This window comes from Daktulosphaira vitifoliae, unplaced genomic scaffold (assembly GCF_025091365.1).
Source record: "Daktulosphaira vitifoliae isolate Bord-2020 unplaced genomic scaffold, ASM2509136v1 Scaffold_2, whole genome shotgun sequence".
Taxonomy (NCBI): domain Eukaryota; kingdom Metazoa; phylum Arthropoda; class Insecta; order Hemiptera; family Phylloxeridae; genus Daktulosphaira; species Daktulosphaira vitifoliae.
The window spans coordinates 12,024,836-12,044,391 of record NW_026099573.1 but is presented as its reverse complement, the minus strand read 5'-3'; the positions used below and the strand labels follow the sequence as shown (position 1 = coordinate 12,044,391).

General features: G+C 24.3%; 3 protein-coding genes and 1 long non-coding RNA gene across 8 annotated transcripts in view; 1 reads left to right on the top strand and 3 right to left on the bottom strand.

Moving 5' to 3' along the window:
* LOC126898915 (CD109 antigen-like) overlaps window positions 1-6,603 on the bottom strand; it is a 61,567-nt gene extending 54,964 nt beyond the window's left edge. Inside the window, exon 1 of the mRNA XM_050673298.1 lies at window positions 6,600-6,603. The gene's annotated coding sequence lies outside the window, so the exon portion shown is untranslated. The remainder of the gene's footprint in view (window positions 1-6,599) is intronic.
* LOC126898928 (probable G-protein coupled receptor 158) overlaps window positions 1-19,556 on the bottom strand; it is a 114,206-nt gene that overhangs the window by 18,240 nt on the left and 76,410 nt on the right. The gene's annotated exons all lie outside the window — the stretch shown is intronic.
* The window catches only part of LOC126898962 (uncharacterized), a 180,102-nt gene that overhangs the window by 90,014 nt on the left and 70,532 nt on the right, over window positions 1-19,556 (bottom strand). The window lies entirely within an intron of this gene.
* LOC126898925 (uncharacterized) lies at window positions 2,696-9,380 on the top strand. Of its 2 annotated transcripts, XM_050673321.1 has the most exons (9): window positions 2,696-3,373; window positions 3,685-3,819; window positions 3,903-4,040; window positions 5,097-5,287; window positions 5,717-5,882; window positions 6,147-6,397; window positions 6,518-6,629; window positions 6,695-6,937; window positions 8,924-9,380. In XM_050673321.1, the coding sequence occupies exons 1-8, from the start codon at window positions 2,719-2,721 to the stop codon at window positions 6,910-6,912; spliced, it is 1,866 nt and encodes a 621-aa protein (XP_050529278.1). In that variant the 5' UTR covers window positions 2,696-2,718; the 3' UTR covers window positions 6,913-6,937; window positions 8,924-9,380. The 2 variants fall into 2 exon arrangements, with proteins under 2 accessions (XP_050529278.1, XP_050529279.1); XM_050673322.1 differs by lacking the exon at window positions 6,147-6,397 and having other exon boundaries at window positions 6,522-6,629.

The following is a 19,556-nucleotide window of genomic DNA, read 5'->3' as shown; positions in this document are numbered from 1 at the left end:
TAATTTTCGAAATTTTTTCAATTTTTTTTACTAAAAACTGCCGTAACTTTTTCAAAAATAAACATATCAATATAATTTTTTTTTATATAGATGCTTGATGTCTTTACCTATCATTTGGTATATTTTTTTTGTAAATCTGACACTTAACCTGCCCACAGGGGGGGATTTAAAATGACAACTTTTTCACAAAAAATTAACTTTTTCAACTTAACTTTTGAAAATGTTCCGGAAGGTCTGACACTTTTATATATATCTTAAATTAAAGCTAATGTAATATACTTTAATTTGAAAAAAAAAAATTTGACCTCTGGACTTGTCTTCGTGGTGAAAGTTGACATCAAAGTTAATAAAAAATTACGATTTTTGTAAAATAATTTTTTTTTATATTTTTAACTTAATAATGCTCTAACTTTTTCAAAAATGAACATATCAATATAATTTTTTTTTATATAGATGCTTGATGTCTTTACTTATCATTTGGTATATTTTTTTTGTAAATCTGACACTTAATCTGCCCACAGGGGGGGATTTAAAATGACAACTTTTTCACAAAAAATTAACTTTTTCAACTTAACTTTTGAAAATGTTCCGGAAGGTCTGACACTTTTATATATATCTTAAATTAAAGCTAATGTAATATACTTTAATTTGAAAAAAAAAAATTTGACCTCTGGACTTGTCTTCACGGCGAAAATGGCTACCGAATGCTATTTTCGTGTGAAAATTCTCGATTTTATTATTTATATTATATTTAACTTTATAATGCTATAACTTATTGAAAAGTTTATGGATCCACACAATTTTTTTATGAGAAATAATATTTTTTAATAAACCCTTTTTCATTTGACATACTTTATCTTAATCGAGATATTAATAAGGAACCAGCAGATCAAGTAGCTTTTGGAATAAAACACCAATTTTTTTAAAATTAAACACTATCTAAAGATTTGCATCGAAGCGTTTATTTTTGATAGTGATTTTAATCACTGTCAGATATCATTATACTTGATCCAACTATACCACGTCACGACTGTGCCGCGATCCTCCTGTGCTGGGTTTTTTAATACTTCAATACTCATGTTGTATTTTGCGCACAGATGTACAGAGTGATCTGTTTATTATAATATACTCAATTACTTAAAAAAGAAATATAATTCGCAAATATTTTTTTTGGCCATATTTAGTAACATATTTTTTTATATTATTGAGTAATTTTTGTTTTATCCTTTAACCCTTAAAAGAGCATTATAACTTTATTTTTTTAATGTCAACATAAATATTTAACTAGCCCATTAAATAAAAAATGATTTAGGTAAGCAAATTATTTGTCAATAACGACTTTTGAACCAGTACTTCAAAAGTTACTTTTTTATTCCTAGATGATTGGCGAGTGAGGCTGGAAAATATTTAGTAATAAAAATAAAACTGCACATCACTTCCTTACATTAATTTATTCTAAAATATTGGTCCAAATTGTTGTAAAAATGTAATATATTATTACGAGTTTTGTATTATTACTTTTTGAGGTATTAGCATTTGAAGATTTAAAAAAGGTTAGGGTTCTTTTAAGTCTTATAGCGGTGTAGACTTTATTTTTATAAATAACAATATACAAATATAATTAGCTTATTAAATAGAAAAATATGTAACCAAGAAAATAACTGATCGATAACAACTTTTGGATTAGTATTTCAGAAGTTATTAACAATCTAAAGTAATGACTGAAGGCGAAGAGTGTATTATAACACTTAATATTAAAATTATGAATTTTTCAGATTTTCGATTCAGGTATACAGAGGGATTTTTTTTATCATAATCCACTCAATTACTTACAGAATAAATATAATTTATAATATAAAATAATTTTTAATATATCTTTATTGGTTTATGAGATATAAACATTTAAAGTTATATTAAAAATTCAAATGCCATTTACTATTACATTAAAAACTCAAATATTTCATTAAATTCAAAATATGAGTTTCTGTTTAAAAAAACAAAGTTGACATCCTTACAAGGCATTAGGGATGAACTTAAAAAGTATTACGTAGTTAATAACTCAAGAGAAATGTGTAACTAAAGATAACCAAAAATAAAAATGTTTAAATTATATTTATTCTGTAAGTAATTGAGTGGGTTATGATAAAAAAATCACCCTATATATATTAATTAATATACCTTAAAATATATTTTATTTGTTTATAATTTGTAATTAACTCGGAGACTATCATAAACTAACCTAGCTATCCCTTTTGAAGGTCTGGGTAGCTGCCTTACTGAAACAATGAGTTTTGCATTATTGCAAACAAGAAACCGAAATAATTTCCGGATTTTGAAAATTTTGCTTTTACGTAGTAAATTAGTTCATTTTTATCGAAATTTTTGCAGTACATCATGAAAAAACAATTACAGAAATCAAAAATATTATGAAACCTTAAATTTCATTTTAAAAACTTTGAAAACAAATGAGTAAAGAAGTTTTAACTTAAAAAGAAATATATAAAAATAATTAAAATATATTACTTAGCAACAATTCTATAAAAAAATAATACTTTTCGAACTGGAAACTTTGGATTTTTATTTAAAATTTTTAATGTTAAAATATAACTTTATATTTTATTAGGACATGTGGTAAGGTATTAAATTAGTAATTTTGTATTAGCTAAATTTTATTGAGAATGTTTACATATTATTTTCAGGTTATCTGATGAATTACTCATGTATTTTTTATATATCAATTTTGTAAACAGTTTTACATTTGAAAAATATTTTGATCAAATTAATGACGCAAAATTAGAGAGACAACACAGTGAAAATATTATGAAAGTTATAGGTTTTTGGGGACCTGTGACAAACCTATTGACAAATTTAAATAGTTCTTATATTGCTTACAAGACGCGCAATTCAACAAACTCGTTTTTTAATATCCACATAAAGCCGAAAAAAAAGCTTATCAGGTATGGAACCAGCTATGCGGCTAACGCACTTAAAAGAAACGGTACAATGACCAAAGAAATCAACCAACTGTTCACCAATGAAAAAGATTGTCAGGAGGTAAGTAAACGTTCTTGTGTGTGTTACATGAATGAATTCTTGGATTCAATCGTCACTCGTTTGGAAACCATTAAAAATTCCAAAGACGTTATTTTGTTTAAATGTCAATCATTTAAACCAACTTCGAAGATATTTTTTATTTCGATGTCAGTATTTGATAAATCTACTACCGAAGAATCATATGAATATGATGAATCAGTGATGACAAAAGATACGGCCAGTCAACTTCAATCAATGAATTATAGTTCGCTTAGCTCTTCTGAAACAGAAGTAAAATTTGATGAGGTCATCAGTTATCGCTTTGAAAAGCCCCCCGACAGTAAGTGCATATGAGTTTTAGTTATTGAAAAAACTGAAAAATAATATATAACTCATTTCTAATCTTTCTAAAACTATTGTCCTACTTTCTAGCATTATTAATATTGGATTAGCTTCTTATAATAATTGGTTTTTAGTACGTAAATAATTATTGAAGTCTTACTAAGACTATCTTTCTGAAATAAACATAATCACAAGGAGTCCATAAAATGATATAAAATTTATGATTTTGCAATTAATTAATATTTTAAAAAGAGTTATAATAAAAAATGGTTAACAAACTCAATATCATGGATTATAATAAATTTCTAGATCACTTTTCCATCATATACGGCATTGTAGGCAATTCTGTAAAAATTAAATGTGGAGTTTTTATCGAGGGTATTGAAAATTCTATTGAAAAAACAAATTTCAAATGGGACTATCAAAAAACTGATTTTAAAACAAGTATGTGGCAATTGATTATCTATAAAGAGAATATTTATTAAAAAATTTAAGTATTTCAACTAAACATTTTATAAATTATCTAGATTCTAGTATAATTACTCTTGACACGGGCCAACTTTTAATTTCAAGGTTAGATCCCAATGACAGTAAAAACTATACTTGTATGGCAAAATTAGCAAGAAAGAAACTTCATGATAACATTCACAAACATTTGGTTCTAGGTAATACATTAGATCATAGAAATCAAAATTAAACTTTAAATTAATTTTTGTTTAATAGGATTTTTAAAGTTTATAAGATCATGCATTTTTGTGCGATGACAAATTTAATCATTATTGTGTAAAATTGTCAATTATTATTATATAACTTCTAGGTATAAAATAATTTACGTTTAACAATTGTTCATATGGGTATAATAATATTATAAATAAACTTTATTTGTTATTAATTAGCTTAGAGTTTGTGTAGAAATTTTACATAAATTATATTTTTTAACGATAGATTAAAAATGTCAGAGTCAAATATTTTCAAAGGTCTCCTACATTTGTACCCTGATTTATTAAATCTTTATTATTACGAATGAATAACCCAATAGATAATGCAATGTATGTCGGCATAGAGTATATTAATTTAAATCATGAAATGGCAATGGCAATGACACATATTTGGTTTTAATATTGGAGGTGCTAAAATTAATAAAAAATACTTATTTTAAATATTTTTCGTTTGTTTTAAAAAGGGACATTAGCTATTAGTAATATTTTGTTTAGAAATTTATTATAAATCTAAATGTAGTAAATATTATGCATAATTATTAAGGCTCAAAATAATTATTTTTTAATAACTAAATCAATTTTTCTATTATTCCTATACATTTTTGTAATTTGTATTTCATATTCGGCATATCGATTGGATATGATTAGCAGCAATAACGAACACCATAAATTATTACCGATCAAGCGATCGGTATTAATTTCCGATCAAGATTTGTTATTTTCATGTTAAATTGCAAAATTTGCAAAAAAAAAAAAAAAAAACTGGGAGTACTAATATATTATTTATATGTGCTGCTTAAGACCTCCCATATTTTTAGTAGAAATATTCTACTAAATTTAAGTGCAAATATGGAATAATTATTCATCGTAAAATTAAATTCGAGGTTTAAATTCACTTCATGGATTATTATTGTTTTTATTTGTCATTTCATTGTATTTATTTTTAACATAATAGTTTTTTGGTCAATAAGCTGATGCAAACATTTATCTATACAATTATAGTTACAGATAAAGCAACTTACGAAATACACAGTAAAGCAGCGTACAAAACAACATCAGTTTGTTCTACAGAATTCAATATACCAATACAGCGTGATTTGCCTAAATTAATACAAAAGAATATATGTTCATTGGGGTCATCACAATACGCTTGTAATGTAACAGTAGAGCCACCAAAATGTACAATTGATGAAGTAAATCCGCAATAAAAAATTGTTTTAAATAGCTAAGATGCAATTTTATTTTAAACGTTTAAGGAAATAATATATTAATCAATAAGGGTACCTATTTGGTTTTAATGCAGTATGGTTTGGAAATAAGTATTACTCCGACGGTATTTGAAATCCTTCAATAAATTAAAATTAACCTGTTTGATCGTATTTAATGAATTCAATCAAACAAAAATTTGTTTCTAATTTACTTAAAATAAATACTCTCAGTTCTGAAATGACGAGTTTTTCAATGATATTTTAAGTATACAAGATTAAAATTGTACAATAAATCATAAAAAAGTTTTTATAATGTATAAAAAAGATTAAAGTTATTAAATATACATTATTCTAAATATTAATTTAGCTTAATATTTTGCTATTTTTTAAAATTTCAAATTTTTCTTATACTAGTATACAATTGAAGTCAAATATAAAGTAATGCTCGATCACAACTCTAATTTAATGAAACAAATTCGGTCAAGTCAAAAATGTCAGGCGCCATTGTACTATCAAAAAATATTGTCAATAATATGTAAAGTGTTAGTAGCAAATATGAAAAAAGCCATGACGGTTACATGTGAGTTTTACTTTAAAATAACCTAAAATACAAAAATATAATTCTGTGGATTGGTGAAAGTAAGGCTTATGTCATATTTTTTTTATAAAAACTATAACTCATATCACTTGATTAAAATTATTTGTCAAATACTAATTTTTTCAAGTTAATTTTTCCAAGTGATAATATTGGTAAAAGTTGTAAAAAAAAAAATGTAACAAAGACCCTTTTTTCACCAGATCACAGATTTATAACCTAAGAAAAGTAATTTAACTTATGTATAAGTGGCAACAAACACACCACGAAATAGTGTGAGTTTCAAGCCGTATATTGATAAAATATCAATGAAAAATGTTGTAAGCTGTGCACCTGGATATGGATTAAGAGGAGTACTCTGTACAGCTTGTCCAGAACACCATTATAGTCCATCATACTCAAATATGTGCATCAAGTGTCCCAAAAAATTTCATCAGCTAAAAATGGGGTCAGAAAGATGTGACAAGTGTTATAGTATATTTTCCAAAGGTTGCACTTTGGTAATTTCTCATTATTTTCAAAATATTGACAGTATTTGATAACAATCTAGGTTATTTAGATAAAAATTTTATATATCTCTATTTTAGAATGATGAATCATTTTGTTTTAAATATTTACAGATAGACATGAACCCAAATTATTTTTATACTGTATTTTGGATTGCATTAATATTTTTAATTTGGGCAATGCTTGTTTGGTGTTGTTGTCGTCGTTTCAAAAACCAAAATGAATGTAACTATCAAATAAGTAATAATCAATAAATAAATAATTTTATTTAACAATTATTTTTTTTCAAGATAAAAGCAAAGGAGAAAATAAAGTTAATAAGAAAAAAATTAAAAAAAAGAAAAAGAAAAAGAAAATATATAAGCCTTTAAACAATAGTGATTCCGAACAAAATAATACAGATAATTGGCCTGAAGACGTTGTAAAGGACATAAAAATAACTCCATTTGGTTATATACATAGTAAAGTAGGAAACTTAATTAACCCAATCAGTGATATATCAAGTTGATGGTAAAATTTTTGCGAAAATAATTGTTAGTTCATTTTTTATAAAACAGCTTAATTTTAATAGAATTGGTTGACCCAATAAAATAGTTCAAAGTAGATAGTCCTACTCGCCGAATAAAAAGAAAACAACTACTTCTCAGATATTTGTTTGCTTTTAAACAAATATCTTTAAGGCATGACAGTTTAGCGGCATACACGCCTAGTATACCCTTTAATAAATCTATGGCTATTTATTATTGAATATCAACTACTTTACGAATTTTCGAGTTTTTTCGGGGTTTGACTTTTTTTATTTTAACTAGTATTTAAGTGATCTTTGCAAATATTTCCTTATATAAACATGAGCAACCTTTTAATTTCAATTTTAAAAAATTAAGGGTTTTTAACATGAAAATCAACGTTTTAAAAATAGAAACTATATAAGCGAAAAAATTAAAAAAAAATAAGATTATTTAAAAAAAACTACATTCTTTTGATAAATTAAATTTTTATAATAACAAAAGCTAAATGTAAAAATCTTAAAACTACATATTCATAAATAATCAATATTCTTTTAAGTAACTCATTTTTAATTGAGTTATTAGGTGATTCATAATATTTAATTAAATCTGTATAATAATAATATCATAATCTTATTAAATGTTCATATTTTAAGGCAAATAAATTCATTATCTATATATATACAAAATGTTGATATTGTTAACTAATATATGTATACCTTGATTATTTCTTTGATTAGTTTTTCGATTTTTTATCTGTCATTTTTAAATACTTCAAATTTGTTTGGGTAAAAATGAACATTTTTCTTAGTTAATTTATATTAATTTATACTTTTAATAGTTGGTATAATTAAATATGAGACTTGTTAATGTGCAATTTTCTTTGTACTATTATTACATAGACAACAAGCTATTAGTTTGTCACTGGATTATTAAAAATGATCCAAAATGTTACATTTATTTTATTAAACATTAATAATAACACATTTATTTTACTTTGTCAGACATAAATATTTGAATAATAGTAAGTCAATCATTTTATTATATGAGTCGACTCAATATTTTTCAATTGTGCCACTAGTTAAAGTGCTAAAATTGATACGGATAATCATATTATCACAAGCAGATTCAAACTAAAATTTTCAAAATGGTGGTTAAAATATTTTATATGACTTGCTCTATTCAATAAAAGTCATTTAGATATTCATGTCATAATATAACACATATTATTATAATATATAAATATAATTTTATATTGTATATTGTATATCTATAATTTAATGTCAAAAAATTCTTTTACGTTTTTAATAATTTCTTGGAGCAAAATAATTTTATTTTTGAAAATATATTAACATTTCATCAAATTATGTATTTTTAGTAAATAATATCAATCATTAAATATACAAAAAAATATTTAAATAGTCTTCAAATGAGGAATTTTTAAGGGAAAAACACTTTTACCTTTTTTAATTAAATAGGAGAAATTAAAAGTTTTTAAGAGATCTCAAGGGATGAAAATAGCTTAAAATTAAATGTGTATATTATTATTAATATAAAGTTCAAGAGTAAAATTAAATTATTTTAATACCTAATTAGTCTCCAAAAAATTATTTTACTTTTATCAAAATAAATATTAATAAATAGTACACAAATTTGTTATACAATAAATAATAACTATTTTTTTTACATAACAATTTCCTAATTAGCTTTATTAAAAAGTAAGACATAAAGCAGGATGATTTCGTACATGGTAGTTGACTTCGGTTATTTTAATAATATATATTTTATCAAGAATTATATTATGATAGCGTTTCAATCTGATTAAACAAAATAATTTTTTGAACATATATTTTGTGTTTTTTAACAATACTTAACATTATATTAGTGCTGCAGATTGATAGGACTAAAATTATGTTACTATTTAGCTGTCCTAAAGTGGCATTTGAAGATACTAAAAAATTAGTGATAATTAATATTAAACACGTATTATAACTTCCAATACTTGAATTTCAGATGTCAAAAATTATTTGGAATATTTAATCATCATATTTTACAAGAATGATAATAACGTTTTATTTTCTTTCCATAAGAAAAGTTACATATTGAATCTAATTTTAGCAAGTGGAATTAAAAAATATGTTTACATTATAATTGTTTTTTTATAAATAAAACATATACTGAAGCCATAATTGTTAACAAATAAAGGAAAGGTAAAGTACAATATTCAAAGTAAAGACAAATTATTCAGTTAATGTTAGTATTTACAAAAAATAGTTATTTCTAATAAATTGTATTAGTATTGTTTAAATATAATGATTGCTTGATTTAATTATAGTCGTTCTTCATGGAAATAATATTTACCATGAGAAAATGCAAAAATATAAAAAGCGTTCATTCTCGAAGTTTGAAATATTTTTTGGATTCATACGAGACCACAAAATTGTTAAACAAAAGAGTGTAAATTTTAAGTGTTAACAACAAATTTATTTTAAATAAAAAATAAAAACAATTTTCATTTTTTCTAGAGATTCTGTTAAAGAATATTTATTAATTAATTGCTACTATAATTTTGTACTTATTTATTGTAAATAAAGAACAAAATGAAATTTGTTTATTATTTGCATTAATAATTTCATTTTGAAATTAATCGTGAAATTATAATTTAAGTTATCTTATGATATTAATAATCTTGAATTCACCTCACAAATCTACAAAATACTAAGCATAAAATAAGGAAAAACAATATAACTATCTCTAGAGCCTATACATATAAGTTATCATTTTAATGCGGGAGTACTATTATTATGTTTTAATTTTTAGAAAATTGATTAATTTAAACTTGAAAAGTATTTAATGTTCACCGTTTTACGTAACATTTAAATCTATGAAATCTTTGCTGACATTTTAGCTTTGATGTGAAACTGAGAAGGTATTAATTTTGCTATGAAGTGTTTGTTTCTTTGTGTGTGTGTCTGTATCTCATTAGAGCGATTTTGATGAAAATTACGTCAAAAGATCACAAATCGTATCTAGTCGAAGTCATTACCCTCAAAAATTAAAAAAAAAATATTACAAGTTTTAAAAAAAAATTTTACTCAATCGATTAAAAAGTTACTTAGCTTATATTCTCTATGTAGACAATTAAAATGATTTATTTCTAATGTTTTTATAGTATTTACTGTCGAATTAAGTTTGATATGATAATAGGTTTCAATTACAAAATTAGATAACTTTACATTGTAATCTATTAATTTTTCAACTCTATTTGTATGTGCACTACTTAAAGTCTATAATATTCTATTTTATTGGTAACATGTTGCTATTTAAATTATTTATAAACATTTTTTTTAGTTTTATCTAAATTTAACAATTGATTTTTACAATTATAATGAAATTTTATACTATGCTCAATTGAGTAAATTTTTTTAACAATATTTTGATTGATTTTTTTAGTTAAATTAAATCATTTAAATTAATTAAGCTCTGAATATTTCAATTGTAGAATCTTTTTGAATACCAAAAGTTACTTAAAATGATTACTATTTAATGATTTCTATTTAAGTGATCTATTACGATAAATATTAAAAAAATATAGAGTTTTTATGATAAATTTACTATAAATAGTGATTATAAAATTTCCTGACTACTTATTAATCTTAACAATAAGATTTTTTTAATTCTCATAAAATTTTCTATTTAATAATGTTTATTTTAAATTTGCAAGTTGAACTAAAAGTTATGGTAACAAATCAAACCTTTTTTAATTATAAACTTTCACAAAAATCAACTTTAAAGGACCAAAAAATTAGGTTAAAAATGACATTGTGCACTAAATATTTTTAACATATCAAAAATCAAAACCAATAATAATTTGAAAACATTTTTTTTTTAATTTTTAAATATTTTTTTATAACTAAAACGTTTTTTATTGTTGTAGTTCATAAGAGTACAATTTATTGTAATAAATAAATCAAATTATTGTTTATATAAATACTAAGATGAAATTTAATTTTAGTTTCTTATAATTAAATTATATTGAATTAAAATTTAAAATAAAATTTAGCTTAATTATTTGTCTTAATTGAATATTTATTATTTTCTTGCGTTTTTATTAAGTACATGTTTTCTATTAACAATTTATTAGATGGTGACTACAGTATCAATAATGATCATTATTCTAGATTTTGTAAAATTCTAAACTTGATCATTTTGTATATTTGTAATTGTGTTAATTTTTTTTGGTGTAAAGTAAACTAAAAAATTATCTAAGAAAACATTAAGATAACAATTTATAAAATACCTTCTTAAACGTTCTTTATGGCAAGAATGTGCTATGACATATTTGAAATTACAGTATTTTTTTTTAAACAACAAATGAAACTATTATTTTTATATTTGAGCATAAATTTGCAGTTTTCTGTGATTGTGAGTGATACTATATTAAAGGACGCAAAAGGGGTACAAATAAAAATAAGGGCAACAATTACATTAACAGTAACTGTATTCTAGTACATTTTTCATTTATTAAAACTGATGAGAAAAATCTAAATTAATTAATTAAAAGAGTAAACTTATTTAAAACTTAGTTATTTAAACTTAACTATAAATTAAAAGTATTGTTATCTTTATTAATTAAAGTATATAGAGTAGAATTTAGATAATCCAAACAAAAGTGATACTCTAATATTAATATATATTTATATAATATAATATATAATTTATTTATCTTATTACAAATTACATTTTTAAATGTTTTAGACAATTTTTAAATGATACCCTCAAAAAATTGGTCTTATTTAAAGTGCTAATTTTCTACGATATTTTAAAAAAATGTTAATTTCGTTTGCTATCGAAGAACATAATTATATTTTTACGACATTTAAAATTTTTTTGAGGAAATGTTAAAAAATATAGTAATATTTGAAAGTTGGAATAGTACTAAACATATTCTTAATCAAAACCCAGACGTGCCACTTGATTTATTAATTTAACAACCCTCAAGTATTAGTCTATAGTAGTATCGATTTTCATTCAACTGCGGAAAATTAAACATTGCTATACACAATGCCATTTTCCATAGACGCATATTTGCAATTCACATTCCCTTGTTATAAACTTTGACATTTTCATTAGATCGAGAATACCTGAGAGCTATGGAGTTAGTTGCGCAGATTCTAGTTATATCAATACACATATTTTTGTTGGTAGATATTTTAAGCCGTTTATTCAGTTAGTGATATACTATAGTATATCAGTATTTACTATGAAACCCTTCTAAAAATATAATACGGCATTCTAAATATGTCCACAAATAATTACTTATAAATATAAAAATCGTTTTTAATATTTAAAGCTGAGAAGAAAATGTTATTTATTTATTTTTTTTAATTGCTTCATATAGAGATGTTAGTATTATTAGTTGGCCATAGTATTAAAGAATATTTAAACTTATAAATAATATGCAAGGCAACAGCAAACATTTTAGTAAAATTGTAAAACAGTATCACTTTGGTTTCGTCGAAAAGTTTTATTTGTTTAAGTATTGTTCTATAAAATATATCAAAACGTAATTATGAGTACACAGCTAAATGTTAACGTTAACGCTGGGCAGCAGGTGCCTGAAATTTTTTTCATTTTACCCGAGACAAAATATTTTCTACATAAATAATCTTTCATTGTTTAATTTAAGGATAATAGACAAAAAGATAAACTTGCCGACAATAATAAAGTATTAACAGACATTTCACAAATTGACTCAGATCGCTATAATTCATTCGTTAATTCTCCAAGAGTGATCTCCGGGTCTTTTAATTCAGGATTGTATGCAATGTCAGTGGAAACAGATAATGTAGATACTGAGCTACTTCCGGTCAAACTTACTGAGGTCACTTTAGACTCGGTAAGCACTTCTATTTTCTAGTTAGACAACGAATTTTATATGTAAACTATATATGAATTTAGAATAGTGTTTCTATTTATTACACTTTTTAATCAGTGTTGTATTATAGTACTGCAAATAATTGTCGTTAGAGAGAAAAAAACAGCGAAATCCCGCTAATCTATTACTAAGCTCGAATAAAAAAACTGTATATTTTTGTTTTTGTTAGAAATTAGAGACAGTTGTTTTCATGAAAGATTGCAATGTAAAAACGCTTAATGAAGTAATTGGCAATGTGAATGTTTCTAAACAAGATGACGATAACAGAGTAAGTGTAGCATTTTCGCAAGTTCCTGTTGCTGAAGAGTCTACAATGCCCAATGTTTCAAATACGAATAAGTCTATATCAAGAGTCGATGTTGATTCATCTCCAGTTTTGAGTCGTAGGGTAACAAATGTTGTTTGTACTATTGCGGCATTAATTACTGGCATTCTTTTCGGCGTATACTTGGCTAAATATTTTATTTTTGAGAAATATTAACTAGAAAGTTAAAACAACTAAGCAAAAAAATGTCATTTAATATAAAATTTCTAATTTTATGAAGTTATAGATGTTTAGTACTGTTTTTTTATACTACTAAAAATATTATTTTTTTTTAATAACGATTTTATGAATTGTTAAACGTTATGCTACTCTTAGTATAAATTAAAATAATATAAGATTACGTGGTATTGTAATCTTTTAAATATATTGTATGAATATACAAGGAAATATATCTTTTGATTTTTCTATAAATATTACAACCAATATTAGTTTCTTCCACTCTTTTCTGTTAAATATATGATTAGGTCTTCATTTAACTCTGATATCAGATTTATGGTTTCTTCTTTTACTCGTTAAAAAAAATATATATTTATTTAAATATACATAAAGATCTTTAAAGATAGATTGAAGTTGAATTTAAGTTTCAATAATACATATTAATTAATTATTATGAAAACATGATTTGTTGAGTTTTTTTTTTGGTATTAGGGCATTAATAACATAAAAGCCCTTTTATGATAAAAATAAATATATTTTTTTTAATAAATAAACACGATAACAAATTTTATAGAATAATTCGTATATAATAAAAATACTTATTTAAATCTCAACATTTTTAAATGATTAAAAAAAAATTACATTTTAATAAGTCATAAAGTTGTCTGAACTAAAAATATACATATATAAATATCAGATTTCTCGCAGAGTATAGTCTAAGTAATATAAATTATAATGTTAAATATTATTCTATTGCGTGCCTGAAGCAATTTTCCTAGTTTAATATTAGGTTAATAATAATTTTGATTGTATTATGTAAGTTTCTTATGGTCACGCGACTAGTTTTTACTTTCGGAGTTTCACTGAGTTGCAAATAAATAAAGCTTACTCGCATTATTTAATATTAGACTAATAGTTACGGAAAAATAACTGGAAGAGCGTTCTAAATGCGATTAGCTAATTAAACGTGAAAGCTCTGGATAATTTCATAAAGTCTTGAAAAACAATAAGAGACAACTACTCCGTTTTTTTGTTATAATGGAAAAATACAAGGGTTTATTGAACGCACAACCAAATTTATTAGTGGTACAAAAAAAAAAAAAAAGAACTACATATACTTGGCGAACTTTTAAGTCAACTCTGTTTTTATAGGGTACCAGTTTGATCCAGACCGGCAAAGCAACATGGATTCTCGGAAAAAAAACTATTTTATTAGTTTAGTTTTACTGCCGTCAGCAAACCGCAGTTGAAATGATATAACCCAATATAATCGTGTTTCCATTATTCATTTGTACAATACGTTAGAGTTTTCAAATCAGCGGTGGTTACATTTCAAATTATCAAAAGCCTTAAAATATTTCTTACTTGTTTTTAACTGAATTAACTGCAGTATATTAATATATTTTGTTAGAAAAAGTATTATTCTGTACATGACCTCATTGAAGAACTGTGGAGTAATAAAACAGCCAAGGAATTGCTAATATAATTGTGTTTAGTTAAAAATAAGTACTGAAATCGAATTTTAACGTGTCATAAATGAAATATCTACGCAGTGGCTCACATATTGAAACCACACGAAATCACCATGTTTGAATTAACACAAGAATTTAATTTCGACTCAAATAGTTTTATAATCAATTTATTCATTCACAAATACGCATTGTTCTCAGAGGGCTTAATTAATGAATAATACTCATTGATTTTTCCTGTATAAAAATCGTGACAGGTATGCATATTTAATAATTACACAAATATTTTAATGACTTTTGAATAAGCTGATATGACACAAAAATGGATTTTTTAAATTTGTATAGAAGATGACATATCTGACATGTGCTAAAAAATTGCAATTTCATTTTATTGGCAAGGTTTATTTTTTACACTTCAAAAAAATCAATTTTCATAAAACATCGTTGAAATTTTCAATTTGTTTTTGCTCTTCTGAAAATGACTAAAAGTGACATATCAATTTTTAGAACATAGCTACAGACTTAAATTTATTTAAATTATATTTTTCAATTTGAAATGCTTATTTTTAATATCCTATTATTATTGAAGAACGAAATTACATTGATGTAGAATTAATTTAAAATATTAAACTAAAAATACATAAATTATCAAATAATTAATAATAATATACTATGTTTATTAAAAAAATTTGGATAATTGATGATTACTTTTAATGAACCCAAAAGACATAAAAAATATACTTGAAAAAGACAGAATCCGTAAATCAATAACAATATTTTCATCGTTAATATTAAACACATAATGACATAGAGGAAATGAAATTTAATTTATTATTATTATTGTACCTGGAGGTAAAAAACATTATGCTCATTTTTCATAAAATAATGTTTGCTATATCCTTAAATATTTTCACCTATATATAGATTATAGAGTAGATTTAAAAAAAACTAACTGAAATATTTTAAGGTTTGTAAAAAATTTTTATTTTCCTATGTTTATTTTACCATACACAAACATCGAAATGTGCACTAAAAATTTATTGATAAAATGATATCAGAAAGCGCAACTTTTTTACCTTTTTAAACTTTTTCATTAGAAAATCATCAAGGCTTGAATGAGCGCCTATAATTGCAATTAAAAATTAGAATAAAAGTATTACGTATGCTTATTAGATCTTTTTTGTATTAATTTATTACAAGTTTAATAGTTTTATTATACAAGATAATAACTATAATATTTGTATTCAAAAATAAACAAAAAAATGATACTTTGAAACACTTTGTATTTGCCAAATATATATATTAGTATAACTCAAAAATCACTCTACTTAGGTTAATCATCCACAATTTTATTTTCAATACTAATTAATGTATTTGGTGATGTATATTAAACTTGTATTTCTTTTCAATTTTGTATGATTAACATAAGTAAAGCGGACCGGGTTATATTAATTTGTGATCGAATGAAGACTTTGAAAAATCTTACATTTCGTTTTATATAATACATATATTAAAATACGTTAAACTTCCATGAAATTTTCAACAATGCCAATTTTTAAACGAAAAGTATTTTTGTTATAATTGAAAATTGTTCATTAAAATAATAATTTGTCAGTGCTTTAAAGACAAAAGAACCCAAGTGATAATTTTGTTGGTTTTCAAAACAACAAAAAACGTTTTTTACATTTTAAATACCGATATTTTTATTTTTTTGAGCATTTCTTAATAAAATGTTTTAAGTAATGTAAGTTTGTAATGAAACGCATTTGAATAAATAACAGAAATGAGTAGATATATGGATATTATGTTATTAATTATGGTAATATACAGAGTGTTCAAAAAGTAAGGAAACAGGTCAATTGTTACAAACAATAAGAATAATGGAACCCGCTTCCTTACTTATTGAACACTCTATACATTATCATATGTGTTGGTCATCATATTAATGCTAAGTATATTATTTTACTGATTAGATCAAAAGTATATAATAGCGAAAATTATGTTATGATTAGTGGGGTTGGGTGCAACACCTCTGGTGCTGCCACTTTGATGAGTCTATGATTTATGAATTGTTTTATTGTATTTTGCTGTCAAATACAATTGATTTATTACTTTGACTTATTGATGTTTTATGTGGTTATAGTTTATTTTATTGCTGCTTTTAAAAGACTTTATTTTTGTCATAGCCAGGAGTTTCAAGAAACATTGAGGAGACAGGCAATCCAGTTAGTCAAGTGAAGTTATTCTCAGAGTGTGTGCAAGTAAAGGCGAACCAACTTGCCATAAGTAGGTTTCAAACTTAGTCTGAGACCGGCTCGTCGAACTTAACAATAGTGCTTTGTTATTGTTGGCGTTTTAAGCTATAACCTTTTAGTCGTACTCAAGATTCCACTCTTGCTTGTGCTAAAGCTATCCTCGTAAAGGTAAACTCCGATAAGAGTTTTAAGTTTTAGAGTGTATTTTTTTGCGTTTTAAAATTTAACGGTTTATGTTGTATAAATAATATGACATACTATTATATCGTTAACAAATAGTTGATATGTACTTGAATAAAATATAATACTCTAACACATTTGTAAAAAGGAGCAAATATCATATAGTTGAATAACACAGTTTTCTAAGCAATTCAGAAAAGTTGAGTTGAGAATTTTTTTAAGTTTAGTATTGATTTGATTGATATCTGACAGTGTGTGTAAAATGATTTATATTAGAAACAAATTTAAAAAGAAACTTTTTTTAATTACCAAATATTACATGATTTTTGACTCGAGAGGCCAATTATTCATAAAAGAAAGGTAATTAAAATGTTTTTATTTTTTTATTCATACATTACATTGAATCAGTTTTAAATTAAAATGGTTCAAGTATTCTGTTACTATGAAAAATTAAAAATGGGTCATTTTTATCGAAAATAGTATGATTTTTGGCTTTAATACATCATAACTGATAGAGATTTAAGTTTTGGATTGTTTTTATTTTTATCTTTAAGTAATTTTTATTAGCTTTAATTTAATAGAGAGGAAAAATTGATTAGCAATAATTGTTTATTGAATATTCAATACAAAGCATGTCCTTAAAAATGCTTGATCAATTCATGTATCATCGTGCAAAATCAATTCATTAGGAGCGGTCTAATCATGTTAATTGGCACGAAAAAAAAAACAGCTGGATAAAACCGATTGCTAAAAAACAGTTGTATAATATTTTTGTTTGCTACATTTATCCCAGGTGTATGGTAAGTTGTAACATGGTGTGGGTCAAGTTGTAACACAAAAGTACATAATTTATTGCCTAGATAGCAATTTCTAAAAAATAACGTTATTAGAATGTAGTTACAAGCATTTAATTTTTTAAGTTGTTGAAAATTTTGAACTGTATGATCGATATATTGACCTTTTTTATAATCATTTTGTAGATATAATCGAAATATTTAAAAATAAAATATTTTAAAGTCCTCTTTAAAAGCTATGGCTTGTGCCAGATAGAACAATAAACCTATATTTCACAATGAAACGAATGTGGTACCTATACATCAAAGCATCCGCATTAAGTATACATTTGCGTAATTAAAATATTATTTATACAGTTCAAGACTTTGGATTATCCAAAGTATTCTCATTATCATCCGTCCACTCTTTATAATCACATAAATAAAATAGATGCGATAAATGAAATGTAACGACGCTCCTAATCTAGTTAGTTTCAGAAAAACATAACAAATTGACTCATTACAAGTGACAAGCGAAAAATAATTTTATTGTAGTGGTTATAATATAATACATTATATTTTTTTATCTATATATTTGTCATTATAAAACTTGTCAACCTATTCGTGTTTATAAAACATCGTAAAAACAGCAGTCTTTCTACTAAAACGATTCAAATTTGAATCTGGTGAAAAAAAAATTACTTTTTTGCAATTTTTCCTGTTTAAACCAATTTTAACTAGCGGTTCAAATTTATTTATAAATTAATTTAACACAATTTGTTTAACACACAGATAAACATTTATTATTAAGAAAAACAAAAATTTATTGGAGTTAAAATTTAGTCTCTATTGACGCTGAAAAACGTAGCTGCTTGGAAGAACATAACGTTCAACGAGTATTCATGAACATTTGTTTGCAGTAATCCGAGTTGATTAATTTGATCGATTCATACAAGAGCTATAATAATTAGCGGAAGCGATTATCGTCGACGTAGATTTGTGTGAAAACCTCCCTTTAAAACAATACATTTATAACAGCTTATAGACCACGTTCGTTTTACTAAGTAAAGCGAGCATATGAATAAAACATCAACTGACTAGTGCAATGTACTTTACGTCGCAAAAAAGTTGTAAACAAATTTTGTATAGACGCTATTCGAGCTGACGCGCCTGAATAGCCCCCCCCCCCCTGTCGGGCTGTTGACATTGGTACCACTAATGGTAAACGTTCCGTGGTGGATTTCTTGAGCAAGTTTGTACATAACCAATTTTGCGTATTATCCTCTTCTCATAGTGTATGCTGGTCCAGAAACCTCACTCATTAATTATAATTGCTGTGTTAATACTTCGATTTGTCTACAATTTAAGCGTCTAATATTAGTGGAACACCTTTTTGATCATAGTGTTAATTAGGAGATTTTAGTTTTTTATTTTCATCATAACTTTTGCTGATTTTCGATGTTTATGTTAATGGTTGCAACACAGTTTTACTACAAAAAAGAATATTTTTTTTATCTTAAATGGTAAAAATAATATACTAGATGTGAATA